The following is a 20,775-nucleotide window of genomic DNA, read 5'->3' as shown; positions in this document are numbered from 1 at the left end:
TTTGTTGACTGAAGGATCGAGACGTCGTTGCACGATCCGTTATAGCCATGCGGATAAGATGCCTGTCATCTCGACTGCTAGTGGTACGAGGCCATTGGGATCCAGTAGGGCGTTTCGTATTACCATCCTGAACCCACCGATTCCATATTCTGCTAACAGTCATTGGAGCTCGACCAACGACACGATAAACCGCAATCGTGATAGGCTACAATCCGACCTTTACCAAAGTCGGAAACGTGATGGTACGCATTTCTCCTCCTTACAAGAGGCATAACAACCTTTTTACCTGGCAACGCCGGTCAACTGTTGTTTGTGTATGAGAAATCGGTTGGAAACTTTCCTCATGTAGCACGTTGTTTGTGTCGCCACCGGCGCCAACCTTGTGTAAAAGCTCTGAAAAGCTAATCATTTGCATATCACAGCATGTCCTTCGTGTCGGTTAAATTTAGCGTCTGTAGCACGTCATCTTCGTGATGTAGCAGTTTTAATGGCCAGTAGTGTAGGATTAATACCATAGGCCAATCATCCATATTCAGTTGTATCGTGATTTCCTTTAGTCAGTTATTGAGAACACCGAATGTACAGCTGATTGTCATCTCACGCTGCCATCCAACTAAACTTTATGTCGGCCAGATTTTTAACTAGTAAGCCCCCGACTCTTCAGAGAATTGAACTCCAATGTTTAAATGTGCTTCAAGCACGTGGTTACGTTCAGAATGAGTTAATGTGCTAATACCGGTACTGGACGTAAAGCACGTAGGCGAGAAACATTTTGGAAGAGGTTTAAAATTATGCCTTACGACTTTTGTAAGTCGCTAAGTGTTCTCATCGTGAAACAGTGCATGTGTATGTTCTGGGCAATCTGCTCTCCGTTTTAAGCAAATGTTAGTTTCTTTTTACCAGTCAGTGGTTAGGGCGTCACATCTCCTGTGTCGATTACAATGAAATATTTTCGGAGGTACATTCAGTGGTATGTGTGTGTGTTGTGTGTGTGTGTGTGTGTGTGTGTGTTTCGGAAAGGATTGAAATTATTCGTAAAGTTTCTAGTAGTTGCTAAGTATTCTATTATCAAATACAGCCTCAAGACCAACACACTGTTTCTAGCTGTCTTAGTGTTTACACCTGTTAACATACAAGTATATCTCAACAAGTAGATTATGACAGCGTTTCAAACAATCACGCGAAATATTGAAAATCGAATATTTGTTGTCCCCGGAAGCGGTAAGACAGGCAGCCCGAAACACAAACGTCGTTTCTTGTTCCCGGATAGTCGGCTGGAAACAAGCAGTGTTTCAGCACTGCGATTACGAACTTTCAGGAGAGACAGAGCACACCTAGAAGATGGCAGATGACACAGCAATGTATGACAGGCAAGGTTTTCCTGGCGCGGTAGTGACGAAACAAAACACGAAGAAGGGAGGACTGGACACGAACAGAGCGAGAAAACGAGTTTATTGTGTTTTTACAATGACGTGAATACCGCTAGTTGCATACAGGCGTTGAGGTAAGTCAACGGGGACAGTTGTAAATGTGTGCTCCGACCAGGAATCTTCTGCTGACGTGGCAGACGCTCTATCCATTTTTTTCGTCGTTGATCGTTGTGTTTGGTCGTTATGTTCGTCACATGACATCCGTTCAAGTTCGTTGTTGATCCTGTAACTCAGTTTTTTATTACAGAGGCCAACCAGATCTCTGAATAAATGTCATGTGACTAGGGCCTCCCGTCGGGTAGACCTTTAGCAAGGTGCAAACCTTTCGATTTGACGCTACGTGGGATACTTGCTCGTCGATGGGGATGAAATGATGATGATCAGGATAACAAAACACCCGGTCCCTGAGCGGAAAGTCTATCTGAGCCGCCGAGGACACAGAGGATAGTGCGACCGCAGGGACTTATCTCTGGCACGCCTCCCGTGAGACCCACATTCCCAATTTATTTTCCCGCACTGTATTCATAGTGCTCCCGCCAATTATACTCATTACTCGCTGAAAACAATTGACGATCGTAATCAAAAAGGTGTTCGAAATTGTGACCCTGGACCGTGACGCAGGCCTTGTCAAGGACGTATGTGACGTCTGGATCACGGGCAGGGCCGTAATTTCGAGCGCCTTTGACGACGACCGTTCTGTGTTGTTGTTCTTATTTCTAGGTTCCTGCTGTACTAAGCACAATAAACACATTTTTTGACCCTGTTAGTGCCGTTCTCTTCTTGTTCAAAAATGGTTCAAATGGCTCTGCGCACTATGGGACTTAACATCTATGGTCATCAGTCCCCTAGAAGTTAGAACTACTTAGATCTAAATAACCTAAGGACAGCACACAACACCCAGCCATCACGAGGCAGAGAAAATCCCTGACCCCGCCGGGAATCGAACCCGGGAACACGGGCGTGCGAAGCGAGAACGCTACCGCACGATCACGAGATGCGGGCTCACTTCTTGTGTTTTGTATTGTCACTACTGCACCAGTGAAGCGTTTCCGCCACGGCATTGTGAATTGATTGTCCATCCTTGTGGCGTACTCTGTCTCTCCTGAAAGTTTTTAACTGCTGCGCTGAAGTGCCCTGTAGATCCTGTTTTTACTTCTTCCGTCGTTAGTCTCTCTTCTTCAGCGATCTAACTATGTGAAATCTAATATATGCTGATCTAGACGCTTCAGTCTGGAACCGCACTGCTGCTAAGGTCGCAGGTTCGAATCCTGCCTCGGGCATGGATGTGTGTGACGTCCTTAGGTTAGTTAGGTTTAAGTAGTTCTAAGTCTAAGGGACTGATGACCTCAGATCTTAAGTCCCATAGTGCTTAGAGCCATTTGAACCTAATATATGGTGTTTTACCAGCAGTGTAAGTTCTAGAGTAACGGGAGCCAGGTGTCGTTACTTGCCCACTTTCCAGCTTTTATTGCCAGCAATAGGCAACAGACCTTCCAATGGTCGGTTTGTCTAAAACTGAGGGTGTCATTCATTTACTTGGTCTGTCCCTTATTGCTCAAATTCGATCCGCTGCTTGCGTTAAAAAGAATTTCTGACGAAATCTTTAACGAGTCTCATTAAATAGAAAGCTTACTGAATCCAAAATAACAGGTAGTGTACCTTTCACTAGCTATTTCCTTTTTTTTCCATTTCTGTGAATGTATTACTTTTCTTATTATTATCTGTCATCATACATATCCGTTCCTCCCTGTTCCACCTCGACTCATGTCCCTCGCTCAGTTACGACTGCAAGGAAGATGACATGAAAGTAGTGGCCGTGAGCTGTTTCTACCGGATTCCCTGACCAGCTCTGGAGGAGGCGCGGCCGGCACCGGTTTGTCGCAGAAGTGCGCCGCCGCTTCCCTCCCAGCAGACACAACATCCGCCAGCTGCGGCACTCAGCCGGTGTTCTTTCTCTATCACAGGCAGGGCTGCGAAACACGCCGGTCGTATCCTCTCTGTTCCGCTCTGTTTGTAATCAAGACACCTTACGGCATGCTTACTTGGAAAGAGGGCAGACTAAACAGCACGAAGCTTTCCTGGACGGAGGTAAGCAGCTCCTCCGGTAAGCAGTCCATTCCATTAGTGCTGAGGCTTTTGTCTTGGAGTAACTATACTATTCAACGCCTGTGTAAGGAAGAAATTAATCGTCTCAAATGAAGTACACAGTGAAGTTCTGTGAAATCACTGACAGTGACAATTTGAGGACAGGTTGAGCCTATCTACGGTAGTGCTTGAACTTGGATGACTGCCTGTGCAGTACAGTGTTCTTTTTTCCTATGTTAATAATAAGAGGACGGCACGAGGTGTTATCCTATTAGCTTCATCAGAAATAGTACTAAGGAGAATTCCTGTACTGAACTGCTACTCCACCACGACTTGTTACAGTGTGAATCAACAAGTCAAAGAAAATAAACCTTTGCGCTGTGATACGCTGCTTAGCATTGGGGACTGCTCACATAGGCTATATCTCAATACAGGCAGTATCAAAAAGAATCATCCGATTTGGTAAGTCTATATTTCTGACACTAATAAACATATACAAAGAATTTAGTTTTTTGATGAACGGGAAACTCAAAGTTTTTTTCATACTTTTTCATAGGTACCTAATATGCTCCCCTTGAGAAGCTCGACGTATGTCAATGTAGTATTCAGATCGTTCCCACACTGGAGAGAGCATGTCTTGAGTTACAGCCGCGTTGTCTCAGGCGCCATGTTGCGGATTTTCTGATCCATCCCGGCGGAGTTTAGAGTCCTGCCTCGGGCAAGGATGTATGTGAAGGGCTTATTTCAATAGTACAAGTCCATTATCTCCACTTTTCTGTCTATAATGCTTCTGAAATTAATGAGCCAAACAAACAGAAAGAAATGTTCATCTCTAGCAAGACGCCATATGCTTGAATATTTCTGGTATCTCAACTGCAGATGTTTCAGCCTTCTTTTAACTTTAGGACTCTGTAATTCAATATGAACAAAAATGGACTTGTGGCACTATGGAAATAAGCCCTTCATATGTTGTTCTAATCATAAGTTAAAGTAGTGTGTGTAAGTCTAGGGACCGATGACCTCAGCTGTTTGGTCCCTTAGGAACTCAAACATAAAAAAAACTGTGTTAGCTTCCACAGCTGCTGTTATGCGATGTCTTCCTTCATTCATTGTTGTTGGTTAGGGAGGCACATAAACAGAGTCTTTTATAAACCCATACAAGGAATAATCACATACAGTCAGGTCTGGTGACATTGGTGACCAGTAAAAAAGTTCTCAAACATATCGACATATCTGCTTCCTGTAAGTGTTCTCGGCAAACAAAAAATGGATCATCTACCTTTCCCCGTGAATAAAATGTTTGAGAGTCTCTTTTATGCTGTACAACTTCGTCTTGGTGTTCCGTAGCCCGTATTCGCATATTATGACGGTTCACTTTTCCATTGAACTAAAATGTTACGTCGTCACTAAACATTAAGTGTGAAAGAAAACAGTCATCCTGCACCTAGCTAAGAACGAAATTACAGAACTCCACACGTTGTTGTTTGTCACCTTCACGAGGAACTTGCACTTGCTGAATTTTGTATGGTTCCATGTGTAAACGTCGACACAACGCACTCCAAACGGACATCGGGGTCATGTTGACCTGTCGAGCTGCACGGCCATCGGATTTCTGCACACTCCTTGCGAAATTGTGGCGGATGCTCTCGACGTCTGTGTCAGACACTCGGGGACGGCTCGGCGACTTGCCTTTACACAAACAACCTGTTTCTGGGAATTGTTAACGTCGTCCTCTAATGCTCTGTGTTATAGGAGGATCCACACGATACCTAGTGCGGAAGTCACTCTGAACAGTTATTAGTGACCTGCACTGCGCAAAACGTAGAACACTAAACGCTTTCTGTTGTCCCGAAACCATTTTCACTAGAACTGAAGTAGGTCCACAATGCTGCTACCTAGTGCGGACCATGTAAAACTCCAGAGTTTGCTCTTTCCAACAATAAATTGTTCACGCACTTGTCTAAATAACATAATAGCTATGATTTTCTATTATCGGATGATTCCCTTTGACACGCATGGTATATCGTTTCATTTGACAATAACTGCGCATAACGTTAAAATGAAATGAGAAACTAAAGGAAACAAAAGATATATAGTAGTGTCCTAAAGTTAAGGATAATCACGTCAAAACGAAACGGAAAGAGAAGAGGTGAGCAATCGTTCAACATAACCGTAAATATCTGCCTACAAACACTAATTGCTTGCTTTGACAGGAAAGGAGTAGACGTCCACTCCGTGATCGAATAGCGGCGTAACCGAAGGTTAAACACAGACAGTACATAAGACCACTCATGTCTCAGTCTTGTTTGTCAGTTCCTAGCAAGCTGAGTGTAGTCTACCGGTGAAGTTGACAATGTAATGCCTCAAACACGCCGTCTGGATCCTTTCCTGCAGTGTGAAGTACTCGGCCGCTGGAAGCAGGCCAGACATATTTCTAATTCGCAGTATCCTTGGATGTCCCACAAAGTGTCATTTCGAGGCTTTGAAGACGGTTTAGAGGCTAAGGAGATGTATCGTAGGCCAGTAAGAGGTCAGCCGACAGTAAGTACCTCACACCAAGACCGATATCTGTCCCTAACGGTGTACCCCAGCACGACAGTTGGCTGCCGAGCTTGCATCTGCCTCAGGAGTTACAGTTTTCCAATAAAATATGTATCGGACGCTCAGAAAATCGTGGATGTTTGCCAGACGTCTGGTCTTGTGCATCCCGCTCACTGCAGCACAGAGACGTGCCTGTGTATTGTGGAGTTGGCAACATCAAATTTCGGCCATGAATTACGCTCCAGTTAGCAATCCGGTAGCTGATGCAAGCCCAATGAATGTCGTGGAAAGATACTTGTTTGCCGGTGACGGCGTCAAGGTGTGAGGAGTCATCATGCGGAATGGACTTACGAACCTGCACATCTTCCTTGATGGTCGGAAGAATACTGTGTACTCTCAGAGGTCCAGAGATGAGATTCTGCTACCACATATTTGTCTTTTCAGTGGTGCAGTTTTCGTGATTGTGCTCAGTTTTTGAACTTTAGTATATTTACAATAAATAAAGCTTTGTACTTTGTATACTAAGAGCTGGTAGCAAATTGAAAAGCGTTGCATTGTTGAGGCAAAGGAAGTCACCTGATATTTGCAGGGGTGGTAGCTATTATTCCTGGCCTAGAGGCTTCTACTGGAGTCAAACTTAAGCCTTAATTTGACAAAGAAAGTTCTGAGGATGCACTGAATGGCAGTGAACAATAGAGAATGAGAAAAGCGGAACAGAAGAAAGTAGAAATTATAGACCAAAATCGGCAGTCAATCATAATAAACACTTGTTGCAATCGAGACTGTCTTACTGAACTTTAGTATTTTACAACGATCGGCGTTAAATCTCCATTGTAAAAGATGCTTCCTAAAATTTGAATTTCTACAGACGTTTGTTGCAATTATGTAGACTAACAAGATAAGGGCTAAGGAGATTCTCCGCAGAGTCGGTGAAGGAGGGGATGTATGGGAAACTCTGACAAGAGAAAGGGACAGAATGATGCGACATGTGTCAAGACATCAGGGAATAATCACCATGGCACAATCAGGAACTCTGGAGAGTAAAAGCTGAAGAGAAAAAAGAGATTGGAATAAATCCAGCAAATAATTAAGTGCATAGCGTGCAAATGCAATCTGAGATGAAAAGGTTGGCACAGGAGATAAATTCGTGATGGGCCGCGTCAAACCCGTTAGAAGGCTGTTGACTAAAAAAGATCTCTTCGATGTTTACTGTTGGTGTTCGCCTATCGAGCCAATTACAATATGTCAATTTCATTCTTTTTGCTTTATAATGTAGCATATAATACGATAAAACATTTGACGCCTTTTGTATTTTCTGACATACTAGGTGACAAACCTGGCATTGCCCGGGTATTAATTTGCCACTTTTCTATTAGGAATGAAAACAAAACAAAAAGAACTGTTTTTGTAGTGTAATATCTAAAAAATATTAATTTCCATGAATTCGTGAAAACACCTTTGAAATTATGAATTTGTTGCACAAAGAAATATGGATAACGTGCAACGAAAAATTGGCAGTATCACAGACAGTTTTTGCACGCCAGGCGAAGCTGCTCCGGGTGTCTACATTTCGACTTTGTGGACGTCTCTATCGCAACGCTTCATCGTAGCTCTATAGATGGCTATTGTTTTCTCCTGCGGCCTTTCTATCTTCGTAGTTGGAAGCTGTCAAGAGCCCAGCCACATGTTAGGGATTTCCTTAAGCTAACTCGCCTGTATGCAGTCTCCTAATAGCAAAGACTAAATGCATTTACATCCGTGCATGATGCAGAATTTTTTCATGCATCTAACTGTTTACAAGGTCAAATCTCTTTAACTATGAGTCGTACAATGATATATTTTGGAAGGTACATTCAGTGGCATAGGTGGATTCTAGTTGTAAAATATGTTGTGAACAGAGTCAGTAGCAGAGAAGTAATAAATTTAAACGTCATCCTTGATGCGGCAGATTTTCATGCGTGTCAGAGTTTATGACGTCATGTCTCCTGAGCTATGACAAGTAGGTAGGTTTTACCCCAACAATGATTGTCGCCTTACAGTGAGGTATGTCTGTAACATATTTGGTTGAAATCAGTCCAGTGCTTTTTGAGTAAATGTGGAACGCAGGGATATGACGTTATAAACAGTGAGATGCACGAAAAAATGCTGCATCACACACGGATGTTTTAATGCATTTAGTCTTTGCTATTAGAACACTCCTACAGGTAAGTCAGCTTAATGGAATCCCTAACACGTGGCTGCGGTTTTGGCAGCTTCCAACTACGAAGAGAGAAAGGCCGCAGGAGAAAACAATAGCCGTCTATAGAGCTTCGATGAGGCATTGCAATAGGGACGTCTACAAAGTCGCGTTGTAGACACGCGAAGCAGTTGCACCCGTCGAACAAAAACTGTCTGTGGTACTGCACTTTCTCATTGTACGTTATCCATATTACGTTGTGCGACAAATTCATAATTTTAAAGCTGATTTCACGAATACATGGAAATTATTTTTTTAAGATATTACACTACAAACACAGTTAATTTTTTGTTTTCATTTCCAATAGAAAAGTGGCAGAATGAATACCCGGGCAATGCCAGGTTTGTCAGCTACAGCAGCAAAACATTTGCCAATTGCCTTATGCTAGCCGGCCGCTGTGGCCGAGCGGTTCTAGGCGCTTCAGCCCGGAACCGCGCTGCTGCCGCGGTCGCAGGTTCGAATCCTGTCTGGGGCATGGATGTGTGTGATGTCCATAGGTTAGTTAGGTTTAAGTAGTTCTAAGTCTTGGGGACTGATGACCTAAGGTGCTAAGTCCCATAGTGCTTAGAGCCATTTGACCATTTTTTGACTTATGCTAATTTATAGATCAAAGAAAACTGTGTGAAGCAAAATGCGGTTCATATCGCACGTTGCGTGCTGTATGCTACATGTTAATGGTGTAGTAGACAATACGAACAGTAACCTGATACTTATTTCAGATGATGTAGCTATTTATAATGAAGTTCCATCAGTAGGAAACAGTATAAATATTTAGGCAGATTTCAATAAGATTTCGAAGTATAGGCAAAAAATCTACAACTTGATTTAAACGACGTGAACTCGAAAACTACGCATTTCACAAGAAGAAAAAAACGTTGTATTCTATGACAACATCAGTCACATCAGTATGTCACAACTGGAATCAATCATCTGATATAAGCACTCGGTTGCACCAATTTGAGGAGACAAATAGGTGAACCAAAATTTGCGTAGTCGATTCCTTGCATACTAACAGTACAAAATACCTGTAACAAAAAAATTTTATATTGCTTACTTTCTATAGAAAATGGACGTCCGTAAAATGTAACTTGGCAACATTGGAATCATGAGTACGACAAGTACCTTGAGTGAACACTGTGTTGCTGTGCTGGCTAGTTAGGGCGCGCGGCAGAGTTTGGGTGACAAATACCTTCAGCGCTAGTAGTCACACGTTTATTTCACTCCCAGGAGAGCGTAACGGAAACTTGAAGAACATTTTCAGGCGTACCAATGAGCGGTGTGAGCCAGTGGTTAGCACAGTGCACTCGCATTGGAAAGCACGACGGTTCAAAGGCGCATCCGGACATCGAGATTTAGGTTTTTCACGATTTCTCCAGGCAAACGGTAGTGTTCCGGCGTAACATCAAGCGCTTGTACGTCGGCCATGAAGGTTACACCAGAAAGGGCTGTGAGGCGACGTCAGCCAATAGTACGCTGAGTGACCCCTCTCTTAGATGACACCGAGGCAGGAGCTGCATCTAGGCCAAGAGAATATTAGCACCGCTCCGCCTGGCTGGACTGGAGTTGAAATCTAGCCGATCTACGAACCCTACAGCAGTGACTTATGAACAGTATTACTGCACCTATACTCGAAATTAATATATTGAAGAGACTCCTTACTTTCCATGCCGCCCATTGCTTGCCACACTTCTGACAAATGAGAAAGTTAAATATCGCAATCATTTCCTTTTGTAATAAACTTTATTAATAGGATTTGCTTGAATTGTTGTCTACCGATCCGAGAAAGCAGGTTTCCTAGGCGCCCTATACTAGACGAGTGGGCTGAACAGAACAATCGGTATAGGGATTGATGACGTCAACAGTTTGGCCCCATAGAATGTTACCACAAATTTCCAAAATACACAACTGTCAGGATTGTTCCTGTCAAAGCGCACTGCCCATTTCCTACCTCATCCTTGACACAACCAGAGCATGTGCTCCGTCACTAATGACACTAATATCGAAAGGACGTCAGACCTAATTTTCCGTTCTTCCTTCACGAGTTCGTAGGCTAATGAGGCAGTTTTGCTTATTTATAGATGCAGTTTTAAAACAGTGAATAATGTAACTTACGGAAGTAACAGAGTAACAGTACATTTAACTGTTCATGGGAAAATTTTTGTAAAATGCGTTAACAAGTGAAATTAAAACCGTTATCTTGGAAGTCGGTGAGTAATATTAGACATGGGCCTCATGCGGAAAATGGTCTCACCAATAAAACTTCAAAAAATGTTCAAATGGGTGTGAAATCTATTGGGACTTAACTGCTGAGGTCATCAGTCCCTAAGCTTACACACTACTTAACCTAAATTATCCTAAGGACAAACACACACACCCATGCCCGAGGGAGGTCTCGAACCTCCGCCGGGACCAGCCACAGTCCATGACTGAAGCGCCACACCGCTCGGTTAATCCTCGTCGGAAATACAAGTTCTTCTAAAATATTTTCTGCCAAGAAGTTCCGCTGTAGCTCCTGGGAAATGAACGTGCCTGCAGAAACAAATTGGACAGTCAACATGGGGCTAGTCGATAACAGGGACTCTCTAAAGGTAACCGACACCAACGTAACAGTACCCAGCACGTCGTCTTGGGCGACGAGTGTTCATCAGAGGCAGAGGTAGCGTCAGGAATGCCCCAGGGAAGAGTGATGCGACCGCTGTCATTCTATGTACGCACAATCGATCTGACGGACAGGGTAAGCAGCGATCTGCAGCTGCTTTCTAATGACGGCGTGGTGTGTGAGAAGGGGCCCTCGTTGAGTGACTGTAGTAGGGTACAAAATTTGTTGTGTGTGTGATGAACGCCAGTCTACTTTAAATGTAGAAAACTTAAGTTAATGTTGATGAGTAGGAAAAACAATCCGGTAACGTTAGAATACAGCATTATTAGTACGCTGCGTGACACAGTTACATCGATGAATTATATAGACGTAACGTTGCAAAGCAATACATGAAATCCAAGGAGCACGTAAGGTCAGTAGTTGGGAAGGTGCGTTGTTCGCCTCGGTTTATTGAGAGAATTTTAGAAAAATGTAGCTCACCTACAAAGGAGCCCGCGTATAGAACAGAAGCGCGACGCATTCTTCTGTACTAAACGGTTGTTTTGGATCCCCGCCATGTCGAATTAAATAAATATGTTGAAGCACTTCAGAAGTGAGCCACTAGATTTCTTACCGGAAAGTTCAATTAACAAGCGATTATTACGGAGATGTTTCCTCACCTCAAGTGGGAATCCCTTGGTGGATATTTTCGCGAAACACTCATTAGAAGCTGATTCCCGATCAGTAGTGTTCATTGTGTGTACGTGACGACGTCCCACTCAACTGCCGACGCACAGACAACAGTCGCTTCACGCCTGGCGCTGGATTTCAGGCACCACTGAGGTCACTATCGCTGCAACAGCCGACATTGCTGCACGCAAGGAAATTCTCCGTGTGTAGCAAAAGACTGGCGCAAATATTCTTCCAATTTCTCCCAGTCTGAACAGAGCTCTATGCGATTTTCCAGTCACAGCAGTGCTTATCACTTACGTAATCAGCTATTGCATGTGCGCAGTCCAAAAAATCTTTTCCTTGACAAGCTCAAATAATAGATTGTGTTTTGCTATCCACAACCATGACACAACTCTGGAATCGACCAGCTATCCTAAAGTTATCTAGTAGGACCGAAGTGCTGCTCTTGGTCAATAGCGTGCCTGTAGGTAATATTTTAATTAATTTATGTAAATTGAATCTGTAGGGGGGGGGGGGGAGGAAAGGGACATAACTGATGATATCAGCTGCATCGGGACTTTGTGTGGAATAAGCGGCGACGCGGCGCAATAGAGAAAATGCCGAGTGATGGGGGGAAGTGCCGTTCTAGACTGAAGCCTACGCTCACATTAAGGGAGCCTCTCCACGTCCACACTTGTATGGTGACCGTTCAAAAATATCAACTGCTACCTTTGCTTTCGTTAGTATCTAAAAAGATTTCGACGATTGATTTTTGCCGGGCTTCTCAAACATTTGTAACCTTCACAGAAGCGTCATAAGTGGCGAATTTTGAGAAGAAACCTACACATTTCAGTGGTTTCCATGCCAAAATTTGCTTCTTTTGCCAAAACACAGTGGCGTTTATACTGTCTCAACGCACTAACATGTCGTGCAGACACAGGTGTGAGAAACGTCTGAAAAAGTAGTACATTATTTAGCCGGAAAAGGTGTGTAGTTACTGTAATAACACGGTAGATAATCAAGTTTTACATAATAACGACATGGTAAAATACTCTACTCTTTGTGTGTTATAATTTGCCAATATCTCATTTCGATATCTGAAACCGTTTATGCAGTATAAGGAGTGTTGTGGATACTTCAATCTGGCTTCATCACTGGCGCGGAGCTATCGCAAATGAGTGTGCTACATCAGATCAGTTCTCTCGAGACTAGTAGCAGGTAGATACCTCAGCCCAGGTTTGAAGAAGAATTAAGTTAGTCAGCTCAATTTCATACACAACATCGTGTTATATAATATGTACCAAAAGCAAAATCGTGGCGAGTTCTATTTCTCATTAGACTCTTTTTCCTAATCTCGCCCAGTGTCTTACTTTCACGTAAATATCACAATAACTATGACCATTAACGAAATGATGGGCACATCATCACTAACCTGGCGTATAAAGCTATAAGCAAAGCACAAGTGTAATTTTTTTTTGCCGAATAATTTTTGTTTTTATTTAATCGTATGTCTAGGGTCCCCCGCAGCATCGGCCGTTCGCCGGGTGCCGGTCTTTCAATTTGACGCCACTTCGGTGACCTGCAGTCGATGAGGATGATAGGATGATGATGAGGACAGCACAACACCCAGTCCCTGGGAGGAGAAAATTCCCCGACCCAGCGGGGAATCGAACTCAGGCGCAGAGGATTGACAATCCGTCACGCTGACCGGTGAGCTACCGGGGACAGACAATAGTTTCCGCAAAATAGTTTGAGAAAGACTACAGGGTGCGCGCATCGAATCTGCCATCGGTGACCGGCCGAAAGGTGGAAAACACTTTAACGGTGTCCCCTTCCAAACAAACGAATGACCTCGCCCAACACTTTGAACGAAAACTGGTCACTCCACATTGGCCATCATATCCTGCGCGAGCTGTAAGCTCCCTGGCCGACTCCCTCTTCCTCGCAGCGCCACCCATCCGCAGTCCCAAACAGCAGGCACTATGCATTTTCACTCATGTGAGCGGTTCTTCTTGATAAAAAACCGTCCAGTGATATTAAATTCTGGCGACTGCATATAACCCAGTCGTCTCAGTGACGCACAAACACAGTAGGTACAAGTAATTAATGACTCAAGGTCTGTTGATTACCAATCTCAGGCAGGGACACATAGAGAAAAAGATGCTTATTACCACAAAGAATCCCATGGAAGCCTACTTCGAAAGTTTCAGCTAACAGTGTATTTATGGAGTCTAGGAACATACGACAAACACCTAAGTATCACCATCGTAGTGACGGAGAAGAAAACATGAAACTAATTACAGTGCTAACAAGCGTTTAAAAATGCTTTCTACACTCCGTATGAGCATCTACTGGGTAGTAACTCCTGTATTCTGTGCAATGGGATGTGTCCTCTGAAATAAACTTCACTGTGCTTCTTAGAGCACTATTGTATCCAGGGTGGTCCAGTGATCGTGACCGGGCCAAATACCACAGAAAATAGGGGTCAAACAAAAAAACTACAAAGGACGAAACTTGTCTAGCTTGGAGGGAGCAACCAGATGGCGCTGTGTTTGGCCCGCTAGATGGCGCTGCCATAGGTCAAACGGATATCAACTGCGTTTTTTTAAACAGCAACCCGCATTTTATTACATATTCGTGCAGTACGTAAAGAAATATGAATGTTTTGTTTGGACCAATTTTTTTGCATTGTGATAGATGGCGCTGTAATAGTCACAAACATATGGCTCACAATTTTACACGAACAGTTGGTAACAGGCAGGTTTTTTTTTTAATTTAAAATACAGAACGTAGGGACGTTTGAACATTTTATTTCGGTTGTTCCAATGTGATACATGTACCTTTGTGAACTTATCATTTCTGAGAACGCATGCTGTTGCAGCGTGATTACCTGTAAATACCACATTAATTACATAAAAGCTCAAAATGATGTTCGTCAACCTCAATGCATTTGGTAATAAGTGTAACGACATTCCTCTCAACAGCAAGAGTTCGCCTTCCGTAATGTTTGCACATGCACTGAGAATGCGCTGACGCATGTTTTCAGGCGTTGTCGGTGGATCACGATAGCAAATATCCTTCAACTTTCCCCACAGAAAGAAATCCGGGGACGTCAGATCCGGTGACCGTGCTTCGACGACCAAACCACCTCTCATGAAATATGCTGTTCAATATCGCTTCATCCTCACGTGAGCTATGTGCCGGACATCCGTCATGTTGGAAGTACATCGCCATTCTCTCATGCAGTGAAACATCTAGTAGCAACATCGGTAGAACATTACGTAGGAAATCAGCATACGGTTCAAATGGCTCTGAGCACTATGGGACTCAACTGCTGTGGTCATCAGTCCCCTAGAACTTAGAACTACTTAAACCTAACTAACCTAAGGACATCACGCACATCCATGCCCGAAGCAGGATTCGAACCTGCGACCGTAGCAGTCGCACGGTTCCGGACTGCACGCCTAGAACCGCGAGACCAGCGCGGCCGGCGGCTGCAATCGATGTTGATGTGGCATTCTCAACACCAACGTTTTTGAGATTCCCGATCCTCGCACAATTTGTCTGCTACTGATGTGCGGATTAGCCGCGACAGCAGCTAAAACACCCACTTGGGCATCACCATTTGTTGCAGGTCGTGGTTGACGTTTAATATATGGCTGAACACGTCCTGTTTCCTTAAATAACGTAACTATCCGGCCAACGCTCCGGACATTTGGATGATGTCGTCTAGGATACCGAGCAGCATACATAGCACGAGCCCGTTGGGCATTTTGATCACAATAGCCATACATCAACATGATATCGTCCATTTCCGCAATTGGTAAATGGTCCGTTTTAACACGGGTAATGTATCACGAAGCAAATAGCGTCCACACTGGCGGAATGTTACGTGATACCACGTACTTATACGGTTGCGACTATTACAGCGCCATCTATCACAAAGCGAAAAATGTGGTCCAACTAAAACATTCATATTTATTTACGTACTACACGAATATGTAATAAAAATTGGGGGTTCCTATTTCAAGAAAACGCAGTTGATATGCGTTTGACCTCTGGTAGCACCGTCTAGCGGGCCAACCATAGCGCCATCTGGTTTCCCCCTTGAAGCTAGAAGAGTTTCGTTCTTTCTAGTTTTTTCGTTTGACGCTTATTTCTGGAGATATTTGGCCCAATCACTATCTGTGGGACGCCCTGTATATTTGTATTGTCGCGTATATTTTTGGTGTCACTTTTTTTTCTGCTGATGTATACTAAGATGATTGGAGGACCTAATTTATCCGGCACTGTATGATATAAAAGAGGAATACTGTGGACGGGGGGAGGGGAGGGAGGAATTGGCCACCCACAGGGACGGAGCTGCTTATCAAAATCAAATTATTCTGTTCGGAAATGCTGTAAATGAGTGTTCGTGGCACAAAGGATTATTAGTTATGCTGTAGGAGCCACTAGGCGGGGCCTGCAGTCTGCACACACGCGGAACTCGCCTGGTGCACTGGCTGGCTCTGCGACGGCGGACCAGTTGGGTCGGCGGTTTCGCCGTCCTGCCACGGCGGGGCCGCCGCTGTCGTTATGTATAGACCGGCTATCGGCCGCACGGCGGCGACCTGGAGCTGCACTTTTTGCAACACACTGAAAGTTCGTTTCATATGTTATTTACCACTTTCCTCGTACAGTAAATCTAAAGAAGAAACAACTACCTTACAGTTTGTGTTAAACCAACCAACATACATTTCTCTTTATGGGAAGATTTTCGAAGAATTCTTTTGTGGTCAATTTTATTTTATATTGCAAGGTAGTAAGCGAAATACGTTTTCCCTCGGTTATAATATAAATAAATTATAATGGTTACAAAAAGTGTCTGATTACGAGGTACAACCGGAAGGGGAGAGTAGAACACAATGAAACATATAAATAATCCTGTTTACCATGGGTCCGGCAAACAGAAGTTTCCCTGACACGACGTATCGCAATTGTGTCCGTGAAGATTTTACAGAGTCCCCGAGGATGCAAACTGCAAGTTTACTGCTGAGGACAAATACATTACAACAAGTGTTCCACACGGCCAGCGTTCATACGAAGCCAGCTTTCAGCACCTTAAAAAATCCCCAGGCGCTTTTCGAATGCTTCGACAACCATCTGCAACATGTTTACCGTGTTTATTGACATTACGAACACGGCTGGAAAACACCAAAGCTTTTAAACATCCCACACGCAAAAGACCAATTGACTCTCTTCTATGGACCTGGTAGTCCTTGCTACTGACGAGCCACCACCGATTAGAAGATTCGTGCTACGTCTTCCCAAACAACCACAAGAAAGTGTGCGGAGCGGCGTGACGAGGTTTTGCAGCATACTCATACTTCCACTGTAAACACAAGCGCGCGACATTAACATTGTTGTAACAGCAGTCTGACTGCACGTTTGCATACGTCGTGTGGGTTAAAACATTGGTTGTAGGACCTAGATTTATGAATATTATGTACTTGTATGAATATTATAAACAATGCTCACATGTCCCTAATAACAATCAACTGATGTTACAGTAACTTCCACTTGTTTATTACATTACGCGTTTCGGGCGTCGTTAGCGACTCACAAACATCGGTTATTATTTCCATATTTTTCAACGTGGTTGCAAGCCTCATGCACGACTTTCTGTCGTATTTGATATTGTTTACTCGCTTCATTGTCCTCCAATCGCCTGTTCATTTATATCTATATTGCAAAACAGTCTCTATAATTTTATTGTCTTTCTACAACCGTGGCACGTTGCAAAAATCGAGCGAAATTATGTTGAGTATTCATACTGGATAAGCAAATATGTTGTTTGCAGTACTAGGCAATAATTGTCACAGTATCTCGAAATAAATATAAAAATTACCTTGTGGTGTTGCTGCATCTAATATAGCATCGAATATCCCTACCTCTTTTAAGTGTGCTAGACCTGTTTATTTCAATGAAGGGACGAAGTGTTTATTAATTTCGCATCGACAACTACTGACAAAAGGGGAGTATTCGATTAACAAAACAAAAATAAAGTAGTTTAAGAAGCAATGTAATCGTTGAATTGATTGCAATGAATAATTAAGGCTACAAACAGTAATATTATGGAAGAATTACGTATAGCATCGAGTTTTAGCTTTCGAATGGTTTCTGATTGTGCGTTAAATACTGCCAATTTTTGTGGAATTGCCAAAGATGACGTCATGGGACGCCGCATGCACTCTTAGCGAAGACGTACTTACACGTCTATCTCCTCATAAAAATCTCGAGAACATGAACCGTCATTGACGAATATGATGTTTACAAGCGTAAGGAATAATTAATACCTTCTTTGCGTTCATGCAGGCGGCAATACCTTGGTTCAAATGGTTCAAATGACTCTGAGCACTATGGGACTTAACTGCTGAGGTCATCAGTCCCCTAGAACTTAGAACTACTTAAACCCAACTAACCTAAGGACATCAGAAACATCCATACCCGAGTCAATATTCGAACCTGCGACCGTTCCGGTCACGCGGCTCCTGATTGTAGCGCCTAGAACCGGTCGGCCACCCCTGCCGGCAGGCAATACCTTGAAAAACTATGCTAACTATATGGGAAATATATTAAACTGGAATACATTATATGTGCAAAAAATAAATACCGTTCGTATTTTTCGAATGCGCTGAAGATTCTTAGTTACAACAATAAAGACGAAGCAGTGTTCCATATTTTAATTTGTAAGGAGCAACACTTAATGATACTTTTCTATAGGTACGAGTGCAAACACAAATCAATGCTTGTGTATGGCTGACATTTCAACAGAATAGGATCCTTATACCAATATGCAATAAGAACGAACTAAGAGAAATTTGTGTTAGTTCTGATGCATAAAGTTAATTTTCCAGAGCACCGTTCTCTAGTACAGAGAGTAAAAGCGCCAGTAGTACCGGTAAATTGTACAGTTTATCAGGCACACAGTAGTGTCTTGCGTAGCATATTTGTGGAAAATACAATAATCTTTACACAGTGAGGCAGCTGCAGAACGCATACTGGATGCAACTTGTGTCCACTCAGAAAAAGAATAGCTAAGCACCCGGTTCGAATATTGTGTCTTACAGCTTCCTCGACCGGTATATCCCTTTAAGTTCTGTGTTTTTTCTACTGCGTCAGCACATTAGCAAACTTTCCTTTGCAGATCCGTCGTAAGTGGTTCGGTCATTCGAATTTCACTGTCAGACAAACTTTTCACGAACGCACAATAATAGTTCTCACTACATGTGACAACTTAAGTAAAAGTGGGTTGAATGGCCGTCATACGAGAGTAGCGACACTAGAAAAAGACAGCAGACTGCGGACGAACCTTGTGCGTGTAGCCTGAGAGGGGCGGCAGCCAGCGCGACGAGGACGAGCAGCGGCAGCGGCGGCGGCGTCCACATGGTGTCTGGCGGAGGGCATACTGCGCGCGGCTCGCCGGCTCGGCACGTACTGCGCGGCCCGCCGTCGCCGCGCCGCGGAGGCGTCGCGCGCCGCCGACCCAGGCCGCGGGGAAGGATCCAGGCGCGCCCGGCGCGGTCTGAGGGACACGCGCGACTGTTATTGACAGGGCTGGGACTTCAGTGACAACACCAGAAAAAAATTTTTTTCGCGTTGCATGCCACCGTCAATAATATTTATACTCAGTTGATTCAACAACATGACGAAAAGGCGGATGAGTACTCGATGTGGTCTTGAAAATGAGGTCAATAGACAGGGAGCACAAAATTCAGTTGGGGAAGGAAATATTTACAAAGGAAATATTTACTATTAAAAACAGTCTTCATCACGATTTATTTATCAAGGTGACTGGTTTCGACCACAGCTGTGGTCATCGCCAGACCATTGAGTAGGAACGTCTTTCTGTTGGAGTGATTCTCCAACAGAAAGAGGTTCCTTTTCAGTGGTCTGAGGATGACCACAGTTGTGGTCGAAACCAGTAACCTTGAGAAGTAAATCGTGATCAAGAATGTATTTAATAGTAAAGATTTGTAAGACATTGATCACTGCCTTTCCCATAATGTATTCAAAAGTAATTTACAAACGAAACACTGAAGAACTGCCTTGTTACATGAGAGGTAAATTTTCAAAATCTACCCTGGAGCGCTAAAGAAATTGGTACAGGCATGCGTATACAAATACAGAGATACGTAAACAGACAGAATACGGCACCGCGGTCAACGACACCCACATAGTACAACAAGTGCCTGGCGCCGTTGTTATATCGGTTACTGTTGTTACAATGGCAAAAAAATGGCTCTGAGCACTATAGCACTCAACATCTGAGGTCATCAGTCCCCTACAACTTCGAACTACTTAATCCTAACTAACCTAAGGACATCACATACATCAATGACTGAGGCAGGATTCGAACCTGCGACTGTAGCGGTCGCAAGGTTCCAGACGGAAGCCCCTAGAACCGCTCAGCCACACTGGCCGGCTGTTACAAAGGCAGTTACCAAGATTTAAGTGAGTTTGAAACTGGTATTACAGTCGGCGCACTAGCGATGAGACACAACATCTCCGAGGTAGCAATGAAGAGGCGGTTTTTACCGTGCGACCATATCACGATTGCACCCTGAATATCATGAAAATGGTAAAACATCGAATCTCCCGATATCGCTGCGAGCCCAAAAAGATCCTGGAAGAAAGGCAAATACGACGGTTGAAGAGAATCGTTCAACATGAGAGAAGTGCAATCCTTCCTTAAATTGCGGCAGATTTCCGTTGCTGGACCATCTACAAGAGTCCGCATACTAACTATTCAACGAAACATCATCGACATGGGCTTTCGGGGGCGAAGGCACACTCGTATACCCCTGATGACTGCATGACACAAAGCTTTACACCTCGCCTGGGCCAGACAACACCGACATTGGACTGTTAATTCTTGTAAACATGTTGCCTGATCTGCCGAGTTTCGTTTCAAATTGTATCGAACGGATGAACAGCTAAGGGTATGAAGACTACCTCACGAAGAAATGCATGTCAGCAGGGGGCTGTTCAAGCTGGTAGAGTCTCTGAAATGGTGTGGGGCGTGTGCAGTAGGAGTGATATGTGACTCCTGATACGTTATAGACAGGTGACACGTACGTATGCGTCCTGCGTGATCATCTGCATTCATTCATGTCCACTGTGCATTCATATGGAGTTGGGCAATTCCAGCAGGACAATGCTACACTCCACAGGTCCAGAATTGCTACAGAGTG

General features: G+C 43.7%; 1 protein-coding gene across 1 annotated transcript in view; it reads right to left on the bottom strand.

The window, feature by feature from the left end:
* LOC126335509 (reversion-inducing cysteine-rich protein with Kazal motifs-like) overlaps nt 1-19,004 on the bottom strand; it is a 328,118-nt gene extending 309,114 nt beyond the window's left edge. Inside the window, exon 1 of the mRNA XM_049998864.1 lies at nt 18,894-19,004. Coding sequence (XP_049854821.1) covers nt 18,894-18,969 — 76 coding nt within the window. The 5' untranslated portion in view covers nt 18,970-19,004. The remainder of the gene's footprint in view (nt 1-18,893) is intronic.
* Nucleotides 19,005-20,775: the final 1,771 nt, after the last annotated feature.

Source organism: Schistocerca gregaria, chromosome 2 (assembly GCF_023897955.1).
Source record: "Schistocerca gregaria isolate iqSchGreg1 chromosome 2, iqSchGreg1.2, whole genome shotgun sequence".
NCBI classification, from domain to species: domain Eukaryota; kingdom Metazoa; phylum Arthropoda; class Insecta; order Orthoptera; family Acrididae; genus Schistocerca; species Schistocerca gregaria.
This window is presented reverse-complemented; position numbering and strand designations above follow the sequence as displayed.